The sequence below is a fragment of the Oreochromis aureus genome, linkage group 5 (genome assembly GCF_013358895.1).
Source record: "Oreochromis aureus strain Israel breed Guangdong linkage group 5, ZZ_aureus, whole genome shotgun sequence".
Taxonomy (NCBI): domain Eukaryota; kingdom Metazoa; phylum Chordata; class Actinopteri; order Cichliformes; family Cichlidae; genus Oreochromis; species Oreochromis aureus.
Window position 1 is genome coordinate 11,792,031 of NC_052946.1, and position 23,966 is coordinate 11,815,996.

Below are 23,966 nucleotides of genomic sequence, written 5' to 3' on the forward strand. Positions count from 1 at the left end.
CTTTATTCTGACTACATTTGATATTTTTGTCCTTTTACACATGTTTTTGTCCATTTAACCTCCCGCTGATCAGTTTACATGATTTAATTTCTGGGGAAATAGATGGCTTTACATCAGTGTTGGGTTTAGAGCTTTTATTGACAACAGCAGGAGAAGTTAGAAGTCAGGAACATGAACTCTACATGTGTTCAGTCGTCATGTCCTCATATTGTTTTAAGCTGTGAAGGACATGAGTGTGTTTAAGTAGAAGTCCTCATGTGGTAGGACCAGTGATTGTAGTGTGTGTGTTACACTGTCCTCATATTGTTTTAAGCTGTGAAGGACATGAGTGTGTTTAAGAAGAAGTCCTCATATGGTAGGACCAGTGATTGTAGTGTGTGTTACAATGTCCTCATATTGTTTTAAGCTGTGAAGGACATGAGTGTGTTTCAGTTGCCTTCCTCATGTGGTTGGACCAACAACTCTAGTGTGTGTTACACTGTCCTCATATTGTTGGTAGCAGAACTGTACAGTGTTAAGTTTCTATAGAATCTTGTATAAGGAAGTCGGATCCTTCTGTGAATAATGTTCACTGCTACAAATATGATCTGTAGTTGATCATCTAGTCGGGATTTATACTAGAGAATGTTTCTGACGTTATATTGTTGTCTTTTGTTGCAGACACCAAGTGCTGAGGTCCTGTCTCAGCCTCATACAGACCAATTGGTGAGTGACATACCCACTTCATTCTTCCAACAGGTTACACATCATGTTTTTGTATTTAGTAATCAAGTTTATGTGTCAGTTGGGCCTAGTGCATAAATTAAATGCACTTTGATTGTATTAAAACAATCAGTTTGAGTCAAAGTTTCCCAAAATCAACATTAGCTTTACTTCTTTGTGAAGATCTTAGGAGAAAGAAATTGGCGTACCATTTGTTAGTTCTAACTTTCCCTTTAAAGCATCAGCTTGATATTTATTCCTACTAAATTTGATATTTTTGTGTTTTTGTGTTACATTGTCCTCATATTGTTTTAAGCTGTGAAGGACATGAATGTGTTTTTTGTAGCCTTTCTCAATTGGTAGAACCAACAACTCTAGTTTGTGTTACATTGCTCCTTTAAAGTGCTCCAGTAGAAAGCAAGGTTTAAGAACATTTTGTATTCACATTATAAACTATAAACTAGAATATTTTCTATCTTTTCTTGCATTCACATTAAGATATTTTCTTTTGTTTCCATTTATGACAGCTGGGAAGGTGAGAAGCAAGTGGACAAATGATGAAGTAAAGGTTGCTGCAAAGTACCAGGTAAAAGGAATGTGACTGCTGCTTCCAAGCAGAGCCGGCAGCTCGTAAAGGCAGAGACTGGGTTGCCATAAAGTACTACATCCACAACAGGATCATTGCATTAAAAGAAAGATGCAAGGAAAAAAAGAAACAACCAAGAGAGATACTTTGTTGCTTCCACAGTTATGTCAATATTGTAGTTTTCTGTATTGCATTGTTCTTACTCATAAATCTGTGGTTTATGCTGGGTGCTTTTTCCAATTAAATGATAAGAAAGGCAGATAATGTTCCACGTTTTTATTGACATGAACATTCACTACAAAATGAATTAATGCATTACAATATTAAGACTTAAAAAGTAGACTGACCACATTTGACCTATGTCTTTTTTAAGTCTCTACACAGCTCATATTTACTGTTTTATTAACACATAAATGTCTGATATTTCTGTCAGAAGTTACCCGACTGGTGAGCATTACTATTGTGCATCCATGCCTATTATATTGTAATCTCAAAAGGAGCCAAGCTTAAAAATACAGAACCTACCCTTACCTGGTCCTTATAAGTCATATATACTTGAAAATTATGTGTTTCCATGGGCTTCACAATTCACCTAAACATGAAATATCAGTGTGTGACCTTATGGTACTCATAAGTCACATAAACCTGACAGTGTCCTCACAAGTAGCATTAAATTCAGGTTTGACCAAAATTTCACCCTAGCCAAAATCTCAACAGATGGGCGTGTTCCTGGAAGCATGGGTCAAACTTTGTGTGATTCCCATGCCTCTAGGACCTTCAGAAAGGCACGTTCCCATTTGTCACATTTTGTCATAGGTCCTGATATTTCACGAAAACACGTATGTGTGTGTGTGTGTGTGTGTGTGTGTGTGTGTGTGTGTGTGGGTGTGTGTGGGTGTGTGGAATGGTGGGGAAATTGTCAAAGCCAGCTTGTTTTATAAAGTTGCCCAACGCCGACGTCTTACTTTGACACGATACTTCATACTTTCTTTAAAAGTAATTTAGCAATTACAACTGTGGCTATACTGGTGAATTTTCTCTTTAAATGGGAAAAAGCAAAAACAAAATATTTAAAAACACCTACATCTATCCATGTGTACAGGTCTGTTCATATGAAACTACGATGAATATGCATTTATATGCTCTGAGACAATGATCTGGCTCCTCAGCAAACCCATCAGCGAAGCGGCAGGGCAAAATAAGGAATGCTTTTAAAAAAGGTTAAAGTCTTCACCGTCTGGCAGATGGGGAGTGCGGCCTGCTCGTGAAGACCCTATAACAACCTCTCTTAGCTGCTCCTGGCCCACCATTACAGTATCTCCCTGATCAAATGGATGCCATCTGTCTGGCCGGGGTTCAGCAAGAGCGCTACAGCAAGCTGGTTTGCTGGCTCAGCCAGACGCATCCTACCTTGTTCTTTTGCATACACATAAGCTCATTTTCTTATCCCACTCTCTCTCACAAACAAACACAAAGAGGTGAGTTCAGCCATGCAAATGTCCAGAGGAAAATGTTTTAAGATGGCAGCTGGGATCTTGCGGTGAACGACGTGTAACAGGTAAGTGGTAAATGATGATCGATGGTAGTGTAGTCTTTGGATAGGGACGTGAAATTGACTATCAGAATTTTCTGTTCAAATACATCGTTGCCTCCTCCAGCTGGCACTCGTGAACAAGAGCCGCACATCCACATGAATTTTAATTCACTCTTGTATCCAACCTCAAAGCACGAGGGAAAGCATTCTGCCTAGGTAGCAATAAGAATTTAACACAATTACTGAGTCATTCCCTCGTGCTTCCTAAATGTTTCACACTGTTATCAATATTAAACCTACAACTCCTGCCTCTTATTTTGATTTCTATCTTTCACATGTCGAGTACACATGAGAGCCACATTCCTAGGTTACACAATCCCTTACATATAAATGATTCTATAGGTGGTTTTATTGCAGCTGTCCGGTGTAGTTTAAGAGTCCTGGCAGAGAGAGCTGTGGCACCTCAAGGGGACCTATGAAGTCTGCAATCATTCCCTATTACATTCAAGTTGTAGGTGTGTTCACAAAAGCTTCCAACGCCTTACTAGAAACTTGTATTCCATTGTGAATGCCATCAGTATCGCTGACATTAGCACAGTGCACCTTTGGCTAGAAAGAATGAAAGAGGTCCCCCTACTTTCTGTCGCTGTCATTGGATAACACCTGATAGGTTCAACTGTAGAGCTTTCATCTCCTCCAGATCCACAAAATCTCCCCTCATTGATTCAGTGCTGAAGTGGGACTCAAGTTAATTCCAGGTGTGTTTTTCCTACACCGGTACAGGTAGATGATACATTTATCACACACTTTGGAGCCAACTTAAAATGTGCATCCACTTTAAATGATTAAGGTTGTTAAATTTTTCTATTGACCAATACATTTATTTTCTTTTAATTCTTTACATTTTGTTTCTTTGGTGTTAACCTCCCCACTATTCCTTCTAGTGTTTTATTTGTGTCTAGTAAAGAATCTCAATAAAATACTATTTTTCATATTTTTATAGGTTCACTTATTTTCAGAATTAACTGGATCATAGATTACTAGTACACACACATACATATATTTATATATATATATATATTATATACATACAGAGATGGGCAGTGACACATTACTGTAATCCGATTACTTTTTTCAAGTAACGAGTAATGTAAGGGATTACTATTGCAATAAAAGTAATTACTATTACTTTCCCGTAAGCATGCCGCATTACGATCGTGGCTCAAGAGTTGCCAGTTCGTCTTGTAATCAGAAGGTTGCTGGTTCGAGCCCCGGCTCGGACAGTCTCGGTCGTTGTGTCCTTGGGCAAGACACTTCACCTACTGCCTACTGGTGATGGCCAGAGGGGCCGATGGCGCGATATGGCAGCCTCGTTTCTGTCAGTCTGCCCCAAGGCAGCTGTGGCTACAACTGTAGCTGCCTCGACCAGTGTGTGAATGTGACAGTGAATGAATAGTGGAATTGTAAAGCGCTTTGAGGGTCTTGAAAAGCGCTATATAAATGCAATCCATTATTATTATTATTATTATTACTGCATTACTAAACCATCGTGATTTTGTTTGTGAGAGTATCTCATGAGAATGATGTAAGCACCTGTGACGTCCGTGGCAGCAGCAGACGTGTGTAGATCAACAATGGATAATATGGAGTGCGGGAGACAGTACGACCATGCAGCGTTTAAAGCTTGGAAGTACTTACATTACTTCAAGTTTTATTCCGTAAGAAGGGACAAAAGCATTAGCGTCCGCGGTACACTCTGCATGGGAAGAAAACTTCTTTCTACAGCGAAAAACTAAACTTAAAATGTGAGCAAGCACCCAGCAAACCGCCACAGGAATGTCAAATTCACAGAGAAACCCCCGGATCCCCCCATCAACATGACCGCTACAGCCCCACTCCCGCTAAACAGGACAGGACTTAGTGCCGCTGAGTCTTTGATTTTATTTATTTTTTGCTGCGTTTTACTTGCATCTATTTGAAAGAGTGAGTATAAACACAAAAACATATTTTTATTTTATGTGCTGGAATGTGCAGAAAATAGGTTTAAATGTTAAACAAATTTCTTCCAGTCAGAGAATGTTGCATATAATTCAATTTTTGCTTGATGCATAAAGTTAAAAGATTAAAACTAATAAAACAAGTTTTAAAAAGAGACATTTCCATTTGATTACATTTTGTATGATGGATTATGAAGAAAAAGTAGAATTGGGCTGAAAGATCTATCGCTTTATCACCTATTCAGGTTGTAAATCGTTTTTAAAAGTAACTAAGTAACTAAGTAATTAATTACTTTTGAAAATAAGTAATCAGTAAAGTAACGGGACTTTACTTTTTGGGGGAAGTAATCAGTAATTAGTTACTGATTACTTTTTTCAAGTAACTTGACCAACACTGCACAAAAGGTAACAGCATTTGATAGAACTGGAAGCTGTATGACACACGTCTTAACACCTAGATGTCATCAGACTAGGGCACTAACAAACAGAAGGTTCAAGGTTGTGAAACCTTATTGCAAGTCAAAGGGTGCTGAATGGAAAGGATATATTTTCTGTTTCCATCTCAACCAACTAATTCCTTGTTCAGAGGCTTCCTTTCAAACATTTCCTTTCCTTTGCCTTCACTAAGTATTTCTTTACCACCGCACTTTTAGCATTTACTCGTCTACCCTTTGGTATATACCACCAACTGCATTATGCCAGTGTAACAAATAGTTATAGCTCTTTGGATTTGTACTCCCTTAATCCTGCCCTCGCTGGTGCTTTGGGTGACATTTCTCATTTGCTGAACAGTTTAGAAAAAAAACGCTGTCTGCCCTCTCATGTGAAACATCCAAAATTGTAATAACATCACTATAGCAACATTCTGCTGCACAGAGACACAGTCTGGCGTGACTGCCCTGCCAGCACGTGCACAGCTCATCACCACCCCAACAAACTGTTAAAAGCAGCATCCCCTGCTTAAGCCATGTTTCATACTAAGGTTATTCTCAGTCATGCAAAGAAATATCATAATGCTAACAAGATGTGAACTTATCCAATATGCAGCCAGTTGGAAGAATAATGCACAGAAGTGTTGCTTAGGTTCATGGTCCTTCCACACGTTTGCCTATCAAAGGTTTAGTACAACTTACACTTACTACAGTGTGTTTATCCTAACAAAGATTTAAACAACTTGCATTTGCATTAGTACAATAAATTCGTTTTTAGATAATTGCATTAAAATGCTCCAAAAGGCTCTAAGATCACAAACATGGTTCCAGCATAGAGAGAGACAGTAGACAGCTACTGGCTACAGCTGCATGTGTCACTCTCGAAATATCAATACAGGTGTGCACAGCCCTAGTAAAACATATATTTAACCCTTAACACTATTTAAATTGATGTGAAGCTACAAAATTAGCAATAGAGACCAAATGCATTTTTAAACCAGGCAGTAAACTTTTCATTTCTGCATTAAAGTTGTGCATTTTAACATACCAGACATTGCCATATGGAGACCGAATTGCTTTTAGAGCTTTTCAACTGGCCATGGCTTCTTTTTTAAGCCCCAGAGGTTGTCGCCTGGTTCTACCTCTTTCACGCTCTACCCAGGCTCTACCCCTTGGCTTAAACCAAACAGTGGTTTTCCAGTATGAACGTATCTGACATAGAGACTCTCCTGTTGCGTGCTACATCTGAGAAAGGGCAATTTCGGACAAAGCCCAGGCTTGATTCTCTCTTTCATGTGTGAAAACGGCTTAAGATAGTGATTGAATAGGCTAGTTTTATCCCTTTCTGCCAGCTCTCTGCCTGACATGCATTCTGCAAAAAAAAAAAGCAAAAAAAAGCAAAATGTAGCATCAAGCCAGACAAGTTCTTTTCACTCCACTGACTGTATCACAAAACATTTCTGTATTTTATTCAGCTAAATCAAAAACCGATGCTTTGATTGCACCCCAGAGAAGAGGGGGAGTTGTTTTGAGATATGAGCGTAGCTCTATGCAAGGGCTGTACTCAGTAAGATGAGGGAAGAGGTGGAATGTAGCACTAAAAGGTAAAATACAGTATGTTAGCCAGAGGTTCTCCTTCTCTGTTCAGCAAAACACCACACAGATACGGTGATTCTTTGGATCTGCTGAGAGTGAAACTAAAGCCCTTTTTTTTTCTTGACAAGAGCAGAGAACATTGGCTCAGCTATGAGTAGAATTTTCATTGCATGCTTATGCCAAGTCACCCACATATACACGAATGTGGGACATAAATGGCTGAAATACAAAATGGCTTAGGAGAAATAACGCAGCAGTTAGCTTGTCAAAGGAAATCGTGTATACAGCATGAATCAGGTAGAGCATTAACTGCATCAAACCAGGGTATCTAATACAGCCGCTACATTGTTTTTTGTCATTAACCTTAGGTCTATACATTGACCTGCACAGTATACCTGTGCACTAAATCCTTAATACAGACGTGCATCCTCTGTGTAGATAGAAGCGAGAAAATAACTTTGAACCCGATCTTAGCTTGAATATCCCACAAAAACTCATCTGCAGCATAACAGTTGATGTTTTTGTTTGTCTTTCACGAAGGAGCTTAAGCTCACAGGCCTTGATGTGGACTCCACAAGGACATGGAGGGAAAAAAAATTGTATTATCATAAAAGATGAGGTGAGGGAAACTGTTTTGCATCGGTACTGTTCCAGCTCTCTTTATTTAGCATGCATGTGTGCCTCACGGTGTATGCCTCGGAGAGGGCTGAAATCCACAAGGATGGGAAAAAGATGTTATGATCAAAGAGAGCATGCAAAGGTATTCCGTTCTATTAGCTCGGTTCCAATAACACTCTTCTTTTATACACATGTATGGCAACCTCATACTTTTGTTGATGCCTTTTGGGAGAAGGCTGAAAAAGTTCCTCGGAGCAGGCATTAATCCTCATTTAAACTCAACTCACAGAACTTACAGAAAGCAGGTCAAAAGGTCTTTTTGTTGGAAAAAGCTCAGTTCCTCAAACCACTTAAACCTCTGGGATGTGAGACGAGGAGGAGAAAAATCCTACACAGCCTGCCTGGTTGCCTGAGGTTCTAAATATTATTTCCTTGCAAATGCACACTGCAAATTTTAAGATAATTGGAGCTAAGCACAGCTTTTTTTTTCGTTTCTTTTTTGTTTTTTACTAACACCTCAAACGAAACTGACATATAGGGGAGCCTGCGTCTGTATGAATAAGACTAATGTGTATAAGAATAATAAGAGATCAGGCAAATAAATAAAAACAGGATGTCCGGGGCAGGACAAAGAGAAAGGGCACAGAAGAAAAGAATGAGGCAGCGAGTGAGATGCGTAGCTCCGCTGGGTCATTAGGCTAGAGACAGACACATGCAATTGCCACCTCATCCTTCATTCTCTGGCTCTCCTGGCCAAAAGGCACTGGGGTATTGAGCCATGTTCAGTGAACCTGACATGTGCTGCAGATACTGTGGCAAATGAAGATACACTACAGGGCCCATGGACACTAATTCTCCTCCTTCTTTTTCAGCAGTCTGTCACCATTGTTACTGTGTACAGTATGAGTGACTGGCATATTAATACGAGATGCGAAATAGCGAGAAAACTCCACAACATGGTGGCTGGAGCAGATTAAAATATGATTTCCTGTCTGTTTATACAAGCATTTGGCTGTGTCCATCTCATGTGTCTTACTCTGTACAGCGGTGATAAATAGTTAGCTGTGACATCTCAACCTAACTTCCATTATTAGAGCGTCTGCTGTCAGATAAAGCTGTGATAAGACAATACGGTGGTGCCTCGGCCCAGCAGTCGCATAGATTCATCCAGACACATCAGACAAGACAAATAGACCTCAGCTAATGCTGACAGAGCACCCCGGGTGGAAAATTTAGACAGACTTTCAATCATTCGTTTGACAAGTGGGGACATATTCAAGCAAGAGATTTCTGTTTCCATAATTCCAAACCCCATAATCCATTTTTGTCCCACGGTCAGGGCTTGAATGAGCGATTCACTGGACTAGACTGAAAAACTGAGTCTCCCTGGCAACAAATAGAATCTATGCAACTGAAATTTCATGTTATTAGAAGTGTGAAAGCAATTTTTGAAACACAGAAGGTCTAAATATGAATATGGCATGAGTGTTTAGAAGTAAGGTGTGCATATAAAAGGCAACAAGATAGGTTTCATTCAGAGTGGTGTTCGTGTCCACTTGAAGTCCAATATTCATTGTGTTTTGGTCTCCTCTAATATCTGAAGAAGATATCTTATTTTTTAGCAGGCAATTCCTTCACTACATTCACTAGCTGGTAGCAAACACTGTTTGTTTGTTTGTTTACTGGTGCAGGGAAAGTAGCGTACAGTAGTTAAGCTATTTCCTGATGCAAAACCAGCATTATTAGAACTCTGAGAATATATCTGATGCATATTATACACATATACCACATAGATGAGAAAGAGCAGACTGTTTTGAACTGACAGAAAGGCAAGATTAACTCAAATAACCATTTGTTAGAACCAAAGTACAGAGAAGAGCATCTCAGAAAGTACAACCTGGCAACCTTTCTTTTTACCCAGTTAGCATCGGATCTTGAAGCAAAATTGCTACAGCAGCAGACTTGGGTTTAGAAAGTGTGGTTACAATTTAGACTGACTCACCAAAATTGGACAGAAGACTGGAAAAATGTTGCCAGGTCTGATAAGTTTTGATTTCAGTTGAGACATTCAGATAGTAGCGTCAGACTGTGGCATAAAGAAAAAGAAACCAGAGATCCTCCTATCAAAGATCCAGGCTGGTGCTCTTGGCATTACTGTGCAATGGTGAAGGGCATATTATTTTCTTGGCCTGTTAGGACCAACTCCCCATTGCCTAAACGCCACAGCCTACCTGAGTATTGTTGTTGACCATGTCCATCTCTTTATGACCACAGTGTACCCATTTTCAAAAGGCTGCATCCAGCAGGATAAAGCACCGTGTCACAAAACTCAAATCATCTCGAACTGGTTTGTTGAACATGACATTGAGTTCACTGTACTTAAATGGCATCCACAGTCACCAGATCTCACTCCAATAGAGCTCCTTTGGTGAAATGGGAGATTCCTATCATGGATGTGCAGCTGACAAATCTGTAGCAACTCTTTGATGCTATCATAGCAAAAATCCAAATAGACCATGTTTCCAGCATTTTGTTGAATTTATCCCACATAGAATTAAAGCAGCTCTGAAGGCAGAAGTCCATCCAGCAACTTTTATTAGGTGTACCTAATGAAGTGTCTACTGAGTTCATACATTAAAATACAGTTGCATGCTGTCAAATAGAAAAATAGGATAAAAGAGCCTACAAATCTTTATTGAGCACCAAGAAACTGCAGAAATTGTGTAATAATTCTCACATTGCCTTTCATGATGTGCTTTAAAGGAAGATTTTTAAGTATAACTACTTAAGACACTCAAAAGGTAAACTCCCTCACCGCTGCTCCCTCAATAAAACGAAAACAGAATTGATTACTTCAGACTAGAAGCAATGTTTTTATCTGTGTACACTGCAAACCATCAGAGGGGGAACTGAGGGGGTGGGACAAATCAGTAAAATGCCCCTTTCCTTTGCATGAGCTTCAAGTTCATTGCTAAAACAGTGATGATGACATGATGACAGAATGAAACTTGTCTTTAGATTCTGTTTGCTGTCTGTTCACATTTGCCGGACAGTGACGACAACGACACGTACAAAGCAGTGCACGATTTAAAAGCCTCACTGGGATGACTTACCAGAAGAAGACCTGTAGCACAGTTAAGACAAACCTAATTTGACTGCCACTGGATAAATGAGTTGCTCGGGCAAAGTGAGACCTCTGCAAACAAAACACTGAATGAGTAACATTTGTCCCCTGCAGTGGTTTTAACTGATGCGGCGGAGTAGCTCTTTTGCATCACAATTACCTGGCATTGTGTCTTTTCGCTCCATTAGCATAAGCAACCCATTTCACTTCAGTGAGATGCTACTGAAGGGCTCGAGGAGCCCGGAGGCAATCGGGAAGCCGCACGTAGCTACTGTATGAATAAAGATGGCAGTGATGTATGATATAGTAACTATATGCTTTGTATAAATAGAATGGATGTGCTGCATGTAACTGGACTACTCTGAGATAAAAATGGGATAATAAGACACAGATGTGTATCTCGGTATGCTGCTAGACAGCTGGGCGATGTGAGACCTGTCTATTTTAATGCTCTTCACATTCTTAAAAATAATTGGTGGAGTGAGCCACCCATGCTCGATAGCACCTGCTCACTCAGTGTGTCACAATTATCTAACATCAGAAAAGAACAGGATCTAATCTACCATCTAATCACTCCAGGATTGTGAAAAATACTCCAGAGCACACGCAGTTAAAGGCTTCAGATGGAAAAAGACCGCTCGCTGAGTAAATAAATCCCAATGACACGGCAGAACTGTCACAGGTGAATCGGACTACGTTTGTCGAGGGGGCACATGAAGCAGTGAACCTTCATTCATTCATTCATTCACAGACGCAAGCGGCATTTTAAATAAAGTCACAGCTGGTGACACATCTATCAGTAGGCAGATTGTACAACGCGACTGTACTGTGCAAAAAAATAAAAAAGTTTGACAGTTACCTGAGATTTGGTCATTTTATTAGTGGTTAGTCAGGAAAGAACACAGAGAAGCTCATCTACTTTTCCAGTTTGACACATTAGTGAAGCTCACCTCTAAGTGAATATCTGATTATGTGTGGAGGGGAGAAAAAAAAAGTCAAGAAATGGTGCACAGGCGATAGAAAGCACCAGTTCAACCTCCAGTCCTTTCTCCCCTCTTGCCGGCCATAAAACGCAGTGTAATAGGATTCCTAAGCTTTTCCAGTGACTGCTTCCACTATCACACAGACATTTAAGTGCACTAATCCATGACAAATTGTCTCATCTGATCCATGACAAATCGTCTGAGGGGCCGATAGAGACGAGGAGATGAAGGAGGGGTGGGCTGGGGAATGGGCGGCAAGAGGATGAAGAGTTGGTGGTGGCGGCAGCGGTGGTGGTGGGGGTGACTGGTGTGAAGAGAGTGCTGTTCGGCACCTAAATGATCAGGCAGTTATTGCCTAGTTTTTTAGAAAGGTTGCTTTCATTACCTTGAAGGGCATGCTGTGTGATAAAATGTGAGTGATCACATAGCGCTGATGAGCTCTCCACCTAAGCCTGCCGTTTTCAAAGCAATTATAATCCCATGTGGAGGTAGATTATAGGATTTCACTTCCTTTGTTGGCAAAAGGCCGGATTTGTAGATGTCATGTTCGCAAAACGAATGTTTCTAATTGAATTTGTGTGATATGTAATTTATGATTTTCATCACCCGGTAGTTACATTTTTTTTTTTTAAAGGCGATTTTAAAAAACACACACACACTGACTAAATATTCACTCAAAAACAAAGATAACAGATAAAACTTAACAAACAAACGAGAAAACTGAGCTTCATCAGAGGTCATGTTATTGATTTAAATGTGTGTGTGTGTGTGTGTGTGTGTGTGTGTGTGTGTGTGTGTGTGTGTGTGTGTGTGTGTGTGTGTGTGTGTGTGTGTGTGTGTGAACGTGTGAGTGACTCTTGTACTGTACTACGTTGTATTTCAATATTCACCAGTGCACCAATGCTGCCAAGCAGATCAAAAAAATTCCTTTTCATCCACTTTGCAAAAATAAGATTAAGGCATCATCCATTCAAGTGACTGTAATTAAATTGAATTTTCTTTTGCCATAAATTCTCACACTAATTAGTCCCCACCGTCTAATGAGGATGCAAATAAAGCTGATTCGATGACGAGAACGCAGCCTATGCGCTCCTACGTTCCTGTGGGTAGCACGGATGGATCGGCTGCTCAAAAGCACCAAAGCGACGAGATTGCCACTGTGCGTTCCTCACCCTGTTCGAGAGCTATTGTAATGAGGAGTGTGACAACTATGGAAATGAGTTCCAAGTTTTGGGTTTTTTTAAACTGTGTGTGCGTTTAGTGTTTCAATCTGTGACGTTCATTTCTTAGAGTTCTGTAAGAGAAATCGTAAATCTTCTGAAGTAAAAAAAATAAAAAAAATCAGTTCATACTGTGTATATGTACAGCTTCCAGATGTCAGTGCTATCCTCATTTACCAAACTGGCAGCTTTCCTAAATCAGTTTCATAGTTTAGGTTTAACACCCTGTATCCCGTCTGTTTTTTATCTCCCTAGAAAACTCCTATCCATACAGCTCACTGTTACATAAAGTTAGAGTTAAGCTCTGTGGTGTTTTGACAGGATGTGTTCTCAGAGCTGGAGACATGCTGCCTAATTTAACCAACATCCCTGCTTACGGTTATGCTGTTGCTCTTACTTGACCATGTGATGCATCTTGGCTAATCAAAGTAATTACGTGGAGGGTTTTTTTCCACCTCAAAGAAAACTTCTACACCGACAGAGCATTATGCCACATTTAACAATGAGCTCATTAAAATGCATTCCAATCATCTGGGATTAGACTTTACAGTCCATTTCAGATCAATGGATAAAAACATAACAGCAGCACCACTGCATTATTTATCAGCCTTTTCAGTTAGATCATAGCCCCTTTTGTGTTTTTACGTGTAGCATGTTTCACATCCATGAAAAAAATAAAATAAAGAAACTTTCTCTTTTTAAAAAATCAGTGCGTTTACAGCTGACACTCACAGTTGATTTCATATTCAGAATGTGATTGTTTTTTTCTCTGACGAACACCAGGTAACTTAATTAGTGCAAGTGCAGTTCTGTAACAATGCAGACACACCGTAGCGCTGTGGCTGACGAGGAATTTGGAGAATAAAACCGAATCCTGTCAGGGTGTAACAGCCTAGTTAGTTTTACAGCTGCACCTGCTCTATTAGATCCAAGTCTCTCTTAAACTGCCCTGTCAGAGTCATAATAAAACAAAGCAGCGGCTAAGGTGCTGTTATATCGAGACTGCCCCTCTGGGTATTGATATATTATAAACTGTACGCTGACTTCATGCATGCAGCAAGGGTAAATAGGTAGAGCACCTGCTAAGTATAACTTAATGACAAAACACTTATCAGACAACGCATTAGGGAGCTTGTTTCATTTTATCATTAGGAGGCACAAATTCTCCATTAACTTCTGCCAGCAAATGCACTGACAATGTAAATGCAAATTGGTTACACTGAAAACCAGTACTATTTATCAAGAGTGGCCTGGTTTGTGCAGCAGCACTCTTGGCAGTGAGGACTTGTGCTCACTGTGCTGGCAGGTGGGGAGAGTGCATAGCCAGGCTTGTGTGTGTCATGTCACATTCAGCTCATCTGTCAATGTAGTGGATTATTTCTTGAGAGACCAGAATTGGCTTCCCAGAATCAGGGCACCATCAATCTTCAGCCGCACGAGCAGGACACACGGGGAGGCTGTGTGAAGCGGAGGCTCGCGGGAGAGAGTGCGGCGCCGCGCTTCCCGAGCAGGTGACGAAGCAGTCGGGCAACTCGTTACTCAATCGCCGCATCAGCCGTGACTATGGCGATTTGTCACGGAAACGTTCGGAGAAATAAATAAACAAACAAGTGCAATGTGAAATCTTCGCCCAATCTGCAGTGCCATATTTTAATGTGTGCTGTGAGTTTACTGTTGCAGGAGGCAGAGAAGCTGATTTCTCAAAAAACTGTTAGCTGCTTCAACAGGCTGGAAGATAACATGACCTTCAGTTCCCCTCCTCATATATATACCCACACAGCCCCTTCGCTGTGGGTTTTTTGTTTGTTAGCTTTCGTACCACTCAGTTTCTCAGGCAGTCTGCCAAGCTGCATTCATAGAGCCACACAAAGTAATTTCAGGGCATGTTTTCTTTAAAGGTACCAACCTCCAATTTTAGCATCATCATCTCAATGAAATTTATCTTTTAAAAATTGTGACTAAATAGCAAACATAAAGCATGTTAGTCTAATGTAACATTATACTTCTATTCACAAAATATGTTTCAGTCCTTCATGAGGAAAGCTCTACTGAAACTTAGCTTGCAGTAGGACCACGCGGCACATGATATCATTCTTTAGAAACACAGAAACATCCGCTTATGGAAAACAGCAGAGCGTGAAAGCCAATGGATTTTTCAAGGCAAGACATCTCTTTCTTGCCACGTCCTACATAGCCATATCTATTTATATCTGAGGGTTCTGGCCTCAATGAAACCAGAGAGCTTCTCAAATTATAAAATCAATTCTAATTCAAATATTCATCATAGCATTTCAATTCTGAGAGAGGAGTTCTGGTTAGATCGGTTAACGCCACTTCACGGATGAGTAAGATTGATGTCAGCTTAATCCTCTAAAAAAAAAACAAAAAAAAAAACATGATATACAGTAAATTGTCCAGTCAGAGAACAGCAGCTGGGGGGACAAGCAGAAATGCATTCTGTGAGCAGTCAGATGTGATAGAACAATGCCTGCTGGGAAGTCTGCTGATTAGGACTGTAAAACTTCATAATACATTGGCAGACTAAGATTATAGGTGCACTGTTCTGCATTTGTATCTGTTAAGTTTAAAAGTTTTCTAGAAAGTACTCAATGCACCTGTCTCACTGAGAATCCCAGAGATGTTATTCAAAATTGAGTGGCCCAACCAGAAACACCCCAGTAACATGAATTAAATCTGGGTCAATCACCCATCTCTATGTTTGAAACTTGCTACTGAAATGCACCCTAAACACAGCTCCAGTATCCCCACAGGACCCATGAGGAAAGGCCGCAGCATAATGGCCTTAAAGAGGAGACTTCATTTACATCCCTGTACCCTCCTCGGTGCAGTAAATGCGTGAGTTGATCTGTCTGACAGGAAAAACCCTTCCCTATCACCATCTTGTGGTTGGATGCCTCTTCTAAATGTACAAGGAGGGTGTGGAGGCCAACCACTACTTTTTCCCCCCCCTCAGCCCCTTTGGGATCACTGCATTATTCAAAAAAGACACTTACTGAGCCATGCACTTCCTTGTACATCTTTGGCACCAAGCTTGACTTGCCAACCAGTCAAACCAAAAAAAGGGAGGAGGAGGAGAAGGGAAAGGGGGGGTAAAAAAACGAAGGCAGCCTTTAAAAATTCATTCTGAGCTCTCTATTGCTCATCCCTTACTGTCTTGTTCCAATTAACGGGGCTGGGATACTTTGAGAACTTTCTATCTATCATAGCTGGGATTTTCATGTGTCAGCTGTTCCACAGCAGAAAGTACTCCAGCTCTCTGACATGCTGCTTAAAGCCACCAATGTTCAACACAAGCATAGAGAATTCAATGCTGGATTTTTTTTTTCCACTTGCTGTGCTTCAATTACTGTCTTTTTGCCTGGCAATGCAACACACACAAAAGGGAACCAAGCAGAAGATAGCATCAATGTTTAACAGCCGCTTGGCATCCACAGAAAGCTCCGCTCCGCACAAGAGTTCAGCACAGAAGTCGCACTTATTGTTAGAAGCTTAAGGAAAGCACTTGCTTTGCTCTAAAAACCTTCGCCTCCCGTGTAACAGTTCTACATACACCATAAGCGATTCTGGTAAGCTTCTCCGTAATCAGTGAATTAGAGCCACCTCTGTGTCTACCTCCCCTTTTGCCCTTACAGTGCAGCAAGGCGTCGGGCTTAATTGCCAAATGTTTCCAGTGCAAAAGAGGGGAACATAATTGTCATTTCTATCTAAGCCGCAGTGATCAAAGCTCCCCTGGCTACCAGCACAGTAATGGGGATTTCTCTCTACAGCTTGGCCTATTCGTAACAGTGTGCCAGCAAGATTCACGCTGCAGTAGTCAAGAATTCCACATCGCGACTGTGAATCATCGTTCCACTAGCTAACTCGGAGTGCTCAAAGGACGTCGTCCTCGTTGAGGTCTACACACAGAGATGGGGCGTAGCAGCCCTATTTCTCCAATAGGTAGCAAAAAATGTATATGGATAGGTTTGATTAAATTAACCTAGGGTAATGCATGATTAGAAGTAGCTGTCTTTGCTTATCTTGTATGACTGCGAGCACAGTGAATCATCTTGTACAGTACCGTGGCAAATCGTCCTGACATACTGCAGCAGTGTCTCGCTGTTGCCTTTTAAACAGCCAAAGCTGACAACTGCTGCCCCATGGAGAGGGCACCATGTTTCACTGTAACACGGTGCTATGAAGCTGAAATCTGACAAAGAGGCACACGTACCCAGGGTGAGAATGTCAGTGCGACCAGGCCGGGCCACATGGTGCTGTTGGATGGTCTGGTAGAGAGTTGCCTGGCACAGCAGCAGGAAGCCGAGGCTAATCCACATGGCCAACAACCAGGACATGGTAAGGCCGAGTCTGCAGGATGGCACGCCGCGGGGGAGAAACAACAGGGGGACAGGGGCAGAGTTGTGTTACAGCATGTCTCCATATATATTTACAACACACACTGTGTTTATTTCATGTGCCAAAAAGACAAACAATGCTGACATCAACCACACATATCAAGACCACCGCGTCGAATACTGTCACTTGTTTTTTTTTTTTCAAAGTAACACAGCTAATGGGAAGAAAAAGACGACAATGGGGCTTTGAGGGAAATCCCAGCGGACAAGTGACTCCAAAAAATGATCAAACACAAACTTTAACATGCTAATATCACACCACAAAAAGGAGAGCAAAGAAACACGAAAGAAAACATCCTGCCTCCAATTTTTTTTAGACTGTAAGAATGATTCACCCCTTTTAGGAAAACCAGAGTTATTAAAAACAACAGCAAGACTGTGTTTCTAAGCACAGGCAGCCTTCTTGCAGATTTGTTCAGCGACTGCCTAATGGCTGGTGAGGGCCAGCATATGGAGACACGCCTTAGCCCTTATTGAATAATGAGGCTCTCCTCCTTTCCAGGTGTTATTAGGGCCTCTCTCCACAGCATCCCCCCCCTCAACCAAGAAACGTGTCTTGGTGTGTTTAGACTCCTGCGTCTCTGACGTTTACGCCCTTTGCAGAAGAATTAGTACATATAAGGCTGAGGAGCAAATTTAGTGTATTCAGCCAAATGACAAATCACATGTTCTGAAGTGATGTCTTGACTCTAATGTAACTATGAATTTAGTAGTGTTTGATTCTACCTGTCCTTTTACACTCTACCAACACTAAACCTCATAAAAAATAATAATAATAATAATCCAGTTTTCCAAATTAAGTGCCAATGATCTGTTCTGATCTAATAAGTCACTTCCAGAACCCCCCCCCCAGGTGGTTTGATGTGCATCTGAGATTAAAGCCATTAAGGTATTAAATGTTACCCATGTGTTCTTTACCCTCAGTGACATTGAGGCTGCTTAATATTCAGCGAAAATTAAGCATATAATTATTAACAGCACATTGTAAATCCCCACTCCTGCACTAAATCCACCATAATCCGGTTTTGTGGAAATATGAACTGGTCCTGTGGGTTTATTTTCCTTTAAAAAAGAAAAAGGAAAAAAAAAAACATTAAAAAAACACCGTGTTCTTCTTGCCGGGCTGCATTTATTATATATTCAAACAAAACATTGCGCTTGTGTACTTTGCTGTTTATTGCACAGACTTGGAGGGTGCACGTTCTGACCCCAAAAAATAAAAAAGAGGTGGTGAGCAGGCACGTTTCACCTGATGTGAACACACACAGCTTATCATCTAAAGGAGGAGGAGGCGGTATTAGTATCATTGTAAAGGAACTTAAGAAATAAAAAAAAACACACACACAAAAACAGCTTTGAGGAAAAGCAGACAGGAAAACTCACGTGCATGTCGTTTTCCTTGCGGGAAACAAAAGAATTCACAAGAGCCGGTTTGACTCTCACAGTTTTATCTCCTTAAAAGAGAGGCGGCCGCTCATCTGTGCGTAACCGGTAAGTCTAGCGTGAGATTTTAAACGCGGTTCGGAGCAGAAGCAGCAGACACACCTGCGGGCGCATAACCTCCTGATGCACCTGCGTGCAGCGTGGATTTAACAAAGTGAGGCGGTTTTATGAGCCCGCTCGTCTTAACGCTGCGGAGACAAGTTAAGCAGTGACTCCCTAACACATAGACCTATCTACCTGATTGCAATACACCGGGAGGAAATCACTCACCCTCATCCGCTGGCTTGTAAATAGCCCACATCTTTCCAAGAACTGTATTTGTTTAGTGCTTAGCCTGCTCTGCTCCTGTACTGTTTATCTGGGGAGGTCACCTACTGCTGTTTGGAACTATTTATTCTAATTCTAAACATAGGTGGAAACTTAGCATCTTGGTTCAAATGTATTCTTGAGGATAGAAAAGCTTTACTACTTGGACTCGGGCATATCTTTACATAAACCAGATGCATTTTTCAGCAGGCAGTATACTGTGGGGAATTAAATCAACAGCCCTCCTACCCCATCCCCAAACACCAAAGGTGCTCCATTCAAGCCCCCCACGCCCTTACCTGAGCGCTGCGTTCAGAAGCAAAGGAGTTCAGTCAGAATCACTGCCTGCCCAGCAGACTCACTCCTCAGTCTTAAATCCATCCATACTTGGGAGCCAGGGTTTTCAGCCTGAAATTCCACTAACAGATAAGCCAAACACTGCACAAAAGGGAGCTAAAAAGGCTGTTCTTTCCTTTCTATATATCCTTTTGGACCCCTGCTGCTCGGGTTCTTTTTGAAATCCTTTGGCAACACAAACAGTCACCAAAAGCAAAACACCCAGGGGTCTTTGTTACAAACTGGCCAGGATTTGAGGGATGGAAGGCTGATCATGTCACTGCTGTCTCAGCCACATTCGTGAAGATGTGCTCTCCTTCCTTCAGTGTCTCTTCTCCGTCAGTAAAACTCCTATGTTCTGTTGACAGGGAGCTAATTTACCCTCCTCACTTGTCGTCTCCTTCTCACGCGTGCAGCGGAAGGCTCCAGTGGAATGACTGCTCTGTCTGCTCTTGGCTGCATCCCCCCATTGAGAAGCAGTGCTGATAGTGTGAGCTTCAGTCCTCTCTCCAGCGCTCTAAGTAGAGAGTCTGTGTCAGACAGGCAGAGCGAATGTGAGTGAGTGTGCATGTGTGTGTGTATTACAATGTAGCCCAGCTGGAAAGAAAGGGAGAGAGAGAAAGAGAGAGAGAGAGCTGAGAGAGTCAGATCACACGTCTTAAAGCAAGACTACCCACTTCTGCATCAAGACTTCATCGGCAAATGAGGCATGCTTTATTAACCCACCTCTCTTTACGTCCCGGCTTCCCATCCAGAGCACTGGGAGACGTGCGAGTGTAGCCTTCAGCTCACTTTGAATCTGTTTGCGTCCACGTGCACGCCTGCGAGTGTGAGTTGGAGAGAGGGAGTGCGTCTGTTTTAGTCATCGCCCTCCAGCAAATTATCGGTGAAAGTGAAATGCTCCGAGCACAGCACTTTTAATAGAAGGCAGGGTGCCTCATCTCAGCTCTGCAATCACCATATTATATGTTGTGAGCTGGCTTTGCTCTTCCTCTAGTTTCCTGGTGATCAGTGAGGGTTTGTTTTTTCCTTCTTTTAAACCATGAACCCTTCAGAAAACATTTTGCCACCCCTGAAACAAATTGAATGGGAAAGAGCATCTCAGTAGCTCTCTGACACTTGCTCAAACACTAAATCTGTTCCCTTAAAAGGAAACCCATCTCTTCTCTCCTTCTTCTTCTTCTTTTTTGTATGCGTGTGAGTTGGTGTGGGTCACGTGTGGCAACCAGTCTTGTTTGTATGGAGTGTGTGGAGTACCATTTCCTCCAATATACTGAATTTTCCTCTACAAGCATGAACTCCTCTTTAATTCATCCTAATGTTAACCAGAGATTTACTGTATATGCCACTCCCACACACCTGCCATGACTGACTCATAGTGTGATATTTCAAGTGAACCGTATGCTGCACACAAGAATACTCAGAGGGGCTAAATAAACTTGCAGACAGTGAAGAGAGTGTTGTTACTGCGGAGGAGTAATACAGATGAACTTGATGATGAATATCTGGATAATTCTCAGATCCGTGTTCCTACACCTTGTGTTCTGTGATGTGCGAGCACAGTGAAACAATCTATTTCTCTGTATCAGAGCTTTGTTGCTAAAAAAAAAATCAGCTATCTGATTGGCTGTGATTTTTGGGCTGTCTTTTTTTTTTTTTTGCTTCAACTGCTGGTCAGGGTGCCATGATTCGGGGCATCCTGGACTTATTTGCACTGCTGTGTTATCACCTCTGCTTGTTCTTTACACGCCATAGTGGGATGTGACAGCCAGATGCACACAGCCCCACAGAGTTAAAATCTGCAGGAAAGGGGCTGAAGTCAAAAAACACACAGTGTGACAAAATGCCACATGGGGATATTATTCCTGCAATGCAAAGTGCGGAGCGAGTGGGTAAAAAGCTGTTAAAATTACTCGTCTTAAGACTGAAAAATGTCGTGGATGCAGTTCAAGCCATGTGTTGCTGTTGTTTTTTCATAGTTCTGTAATAATCTATTGGGAAGACAGTTATGAATAGTGGCGCTGCCATCTGGATCTCTGTTGGGTAAAGCACACCACATGTTAAGTGACCAGATTCGCATTAGGCAGAAACTGCAGCGTAATTACCACAATGATTAGTGCGTCTACATTGTAAACGCGTATTTGCACAAAGTGGCTTGATTACTAATAAACAGGCTCATTTGTACATCTTTGTATTAGCTTAGTTTTTTGCATGTGTGTAAGAGTTATTATTAGTACCCATGCTTGGATTTCATTTTGTCCTCAGCACTTAATGCTTTTATGATCTGTCCCATTGGGCTAAGATGAAGGCGTGAAATGAAAGTCCTACAAACAAGTCTCAGTGGAGAACTTAGGACTGAAGGCATCCAGTTATTATGGGTTTCTTTTTGGCGTTGTGTAACACAAGTCTCCCACTTATAGCTTTATTTCTCTGTCGTTGTTATTTTGTCGCTGCCTCCTGTTTTTCATTCTGTGTCAGTCTGAGCTGTGCTGGAAGAATGGACCGGGACAACAGAATTTCACAGTAATTCTGGATTGTTGTCGCAGTCTCATTCCTTCCTGTCTCCCTTCTCAGGGGTTTCCATCATTTCCAAACAGCTGTCACCGCAGCCCATGCCAAGACCTAACCACAACCGACCAATCGCTGGCCAACTCTGTGTTTGGATCTGGGCAGACCTGTTAAACACCAGCGTTTGCCAGTATTCCTCTCTCAGTCCTCTTCTTTTTCATTCTGTCATTCTCTTTTTTCTCCCCCGCCTTTATGTTTTTCCCTCTAGCTAATAAAATTCTTCCTTTCAGATCAGCCAACAAGCTTCAATATGCACCCGCTAGCTGTACCAAAATGCCAATTTAAGTCCCCCACCACCACCCCAGAAGCTTTCTGCTTTTCTTTATTAAATGAGCTTTGTGCTTTTCATCATTTCAGACTAGGAAAACAAAGAATTTCTTCATCTGATGTGAGAAGTTGTCGTGTTAGTAAACCTTTTCTCCAGAGTTATCGTAGAGTGACACAGAGAGTCAGAGGAAAGGAGGGAAATAAAAGAACAGGGAAAAAAAAGAAGGAGATTAAGGCAAGCGGGAAAATTCATTTGGAGGAACTGTGCCGCAGCACTCTTGCTCACTGATGGATGGTAATGGGAAGAAAATGATTAATGAAATAAAGAAACCTGATATATAGTAATAATTTATTTCACGTTTATCAGAGCATCTTTTGTGTGCACTTCCTCACATGGGTACCTTACTGTAACAGCAAAGTGTAAAATGTAAGGTTAGTGGATATACAGTTTTCCAAACATAAGCCTTTGAAGCATTAGGTTTATCCTGTTTCTCCTGTGTCAGCAGAACCGGTGAGAGTAAACACTAAAATGTCAGTATGAACTCCAAAAGGAAGAGAAATACTGGTTCTCACAAGCAAATTATTTCATATCTACCAAGATGAATGTTTTTTTTTTTTTTTTTGGGGTTGTTATGGCCCTAATTACATTCTTATTTTCATTACTAGACAAATTCAAGTCAGTTAGACACATTTTAATCCTGTAAAACTGAGCTGTTTTTATTGATTGTCTGTTCCTGTTCAGTAGCAAATGCATAGAACTGTATGTTGTTAGGAGGCGGTTATATAAACAGCAGAGTATAATAACACATGTGATTCTGGAGTAAATTACCGTCATCTATCCAATTCATTTCTATTTTAAGCTGTGTTTGCCTAAGCCTCTTATTATGGCCTGTTTGCTTGTTGGAGCTCTTTTGATTTCACCAGCTTTGATTTGACCTTATACAAGTTTTCAGTGGAAGGGTCGTAATTTTCCATCACCTAAAGGCGATGGGTCAGCTGAGGATCAAGACCAGTTTTTGCAGTCTTCACCGTTTGAGACTGTCAGCCTGGAGTTCCTGGGGTGCTGACAGCTAGCATGCCATCATTTGCCGGCAAGCGGCACAGCGGATAAATGCACTAATTTTTTTTTTCTTTCTTCTAAACTGAAAATCAAATTGAAGAAATGGCATTTTGAGTGTAGATCCAGCATGCAGAGACATAATTACAGGAGTAATCAGTGAGACTTCCATTGAGTGATCTTAAGGTAGCAGCCACACTAAAAGCTTTTCGGGCATGCCCAAAAAACACAATCTCGATGGGCAGATTAGACTAATTCAAGGTTTAGGGTTAAGACCTGTAATTTTTATTGGCCTGGTTCCGGAATATTTTCATCATGGCTTCTAACTGGCATGCACAAGTTAGTATTCAACATTTCCTGTTACAGTACCAAACATTCTGTCTACTAGTGAGCTTTCAGTCCATTCTTCTGACATCACTCCATCCCGATATTTGTCTAATTTCCTTTTATAGCCGGGCAGTTTTAATCGGATCCTCCCAAGGCATGCTGAGCTACAATATGAACCCCACTTCTGAGGTTTCTGAAAGCAGGACACCAGACCTCACTGACGCTGATGAAAAGGTGCCAGGAAACTTGCCCAGCTACTTGCCTTTGTTGACAGTTGAAGGGAAATGCTCTGGCACATCACTCAGATGTGGCACCGATACCACCCCGTGCTCCAACCTGTGCTCTCAGCCACTGTAACATGGTAACTTCAGCGCCTCAGTTTATGATTTACAAAGTTGCCCTGCGGTACACCCACCTGGTGGTCCATGTCAAAACTTTAAAAACTGATCAGAATGC

At 41.4% G+C, this 23,966-nt stretch overlaps 1 protein-coding gene across 6 annotated transcripts in view; it reads right to left on the reverse strand.

Annotated features, from left to right (window-relative positions):
• The window catches only part of LOC116330188 (chemokine-like protein TAFA-1), a 123,997-nt gene extending 105,218 nt beyond the window's left edge, over nt 1-18,779 (reverse strand). For all 6 annotated transcript variants that reach the window (XR_005613006.1, XR_005613004.1, XR_005613005.1 and 3 more), the window contains exons 1-2: nt 18,590-18,779; nt 17,023-17,159 (exon numbers count right to left, since the gene is read on the reverse strand). Coding sequence is in view for 2 of the 6 variants with exons in the window: in XM_039611879.1 (XP_039467813.1) it covers nt 17,023-17,146 (124 nt within the window). In the remaining 4 variants the exon portion in view is untranslated. The remainder of the gene's footprint in view (nt 1-17,022; nt 17,160-18,589) is intronic.
• Nucleotides 18,780-23,966: the final 5,187 nt, after the last annotated feature.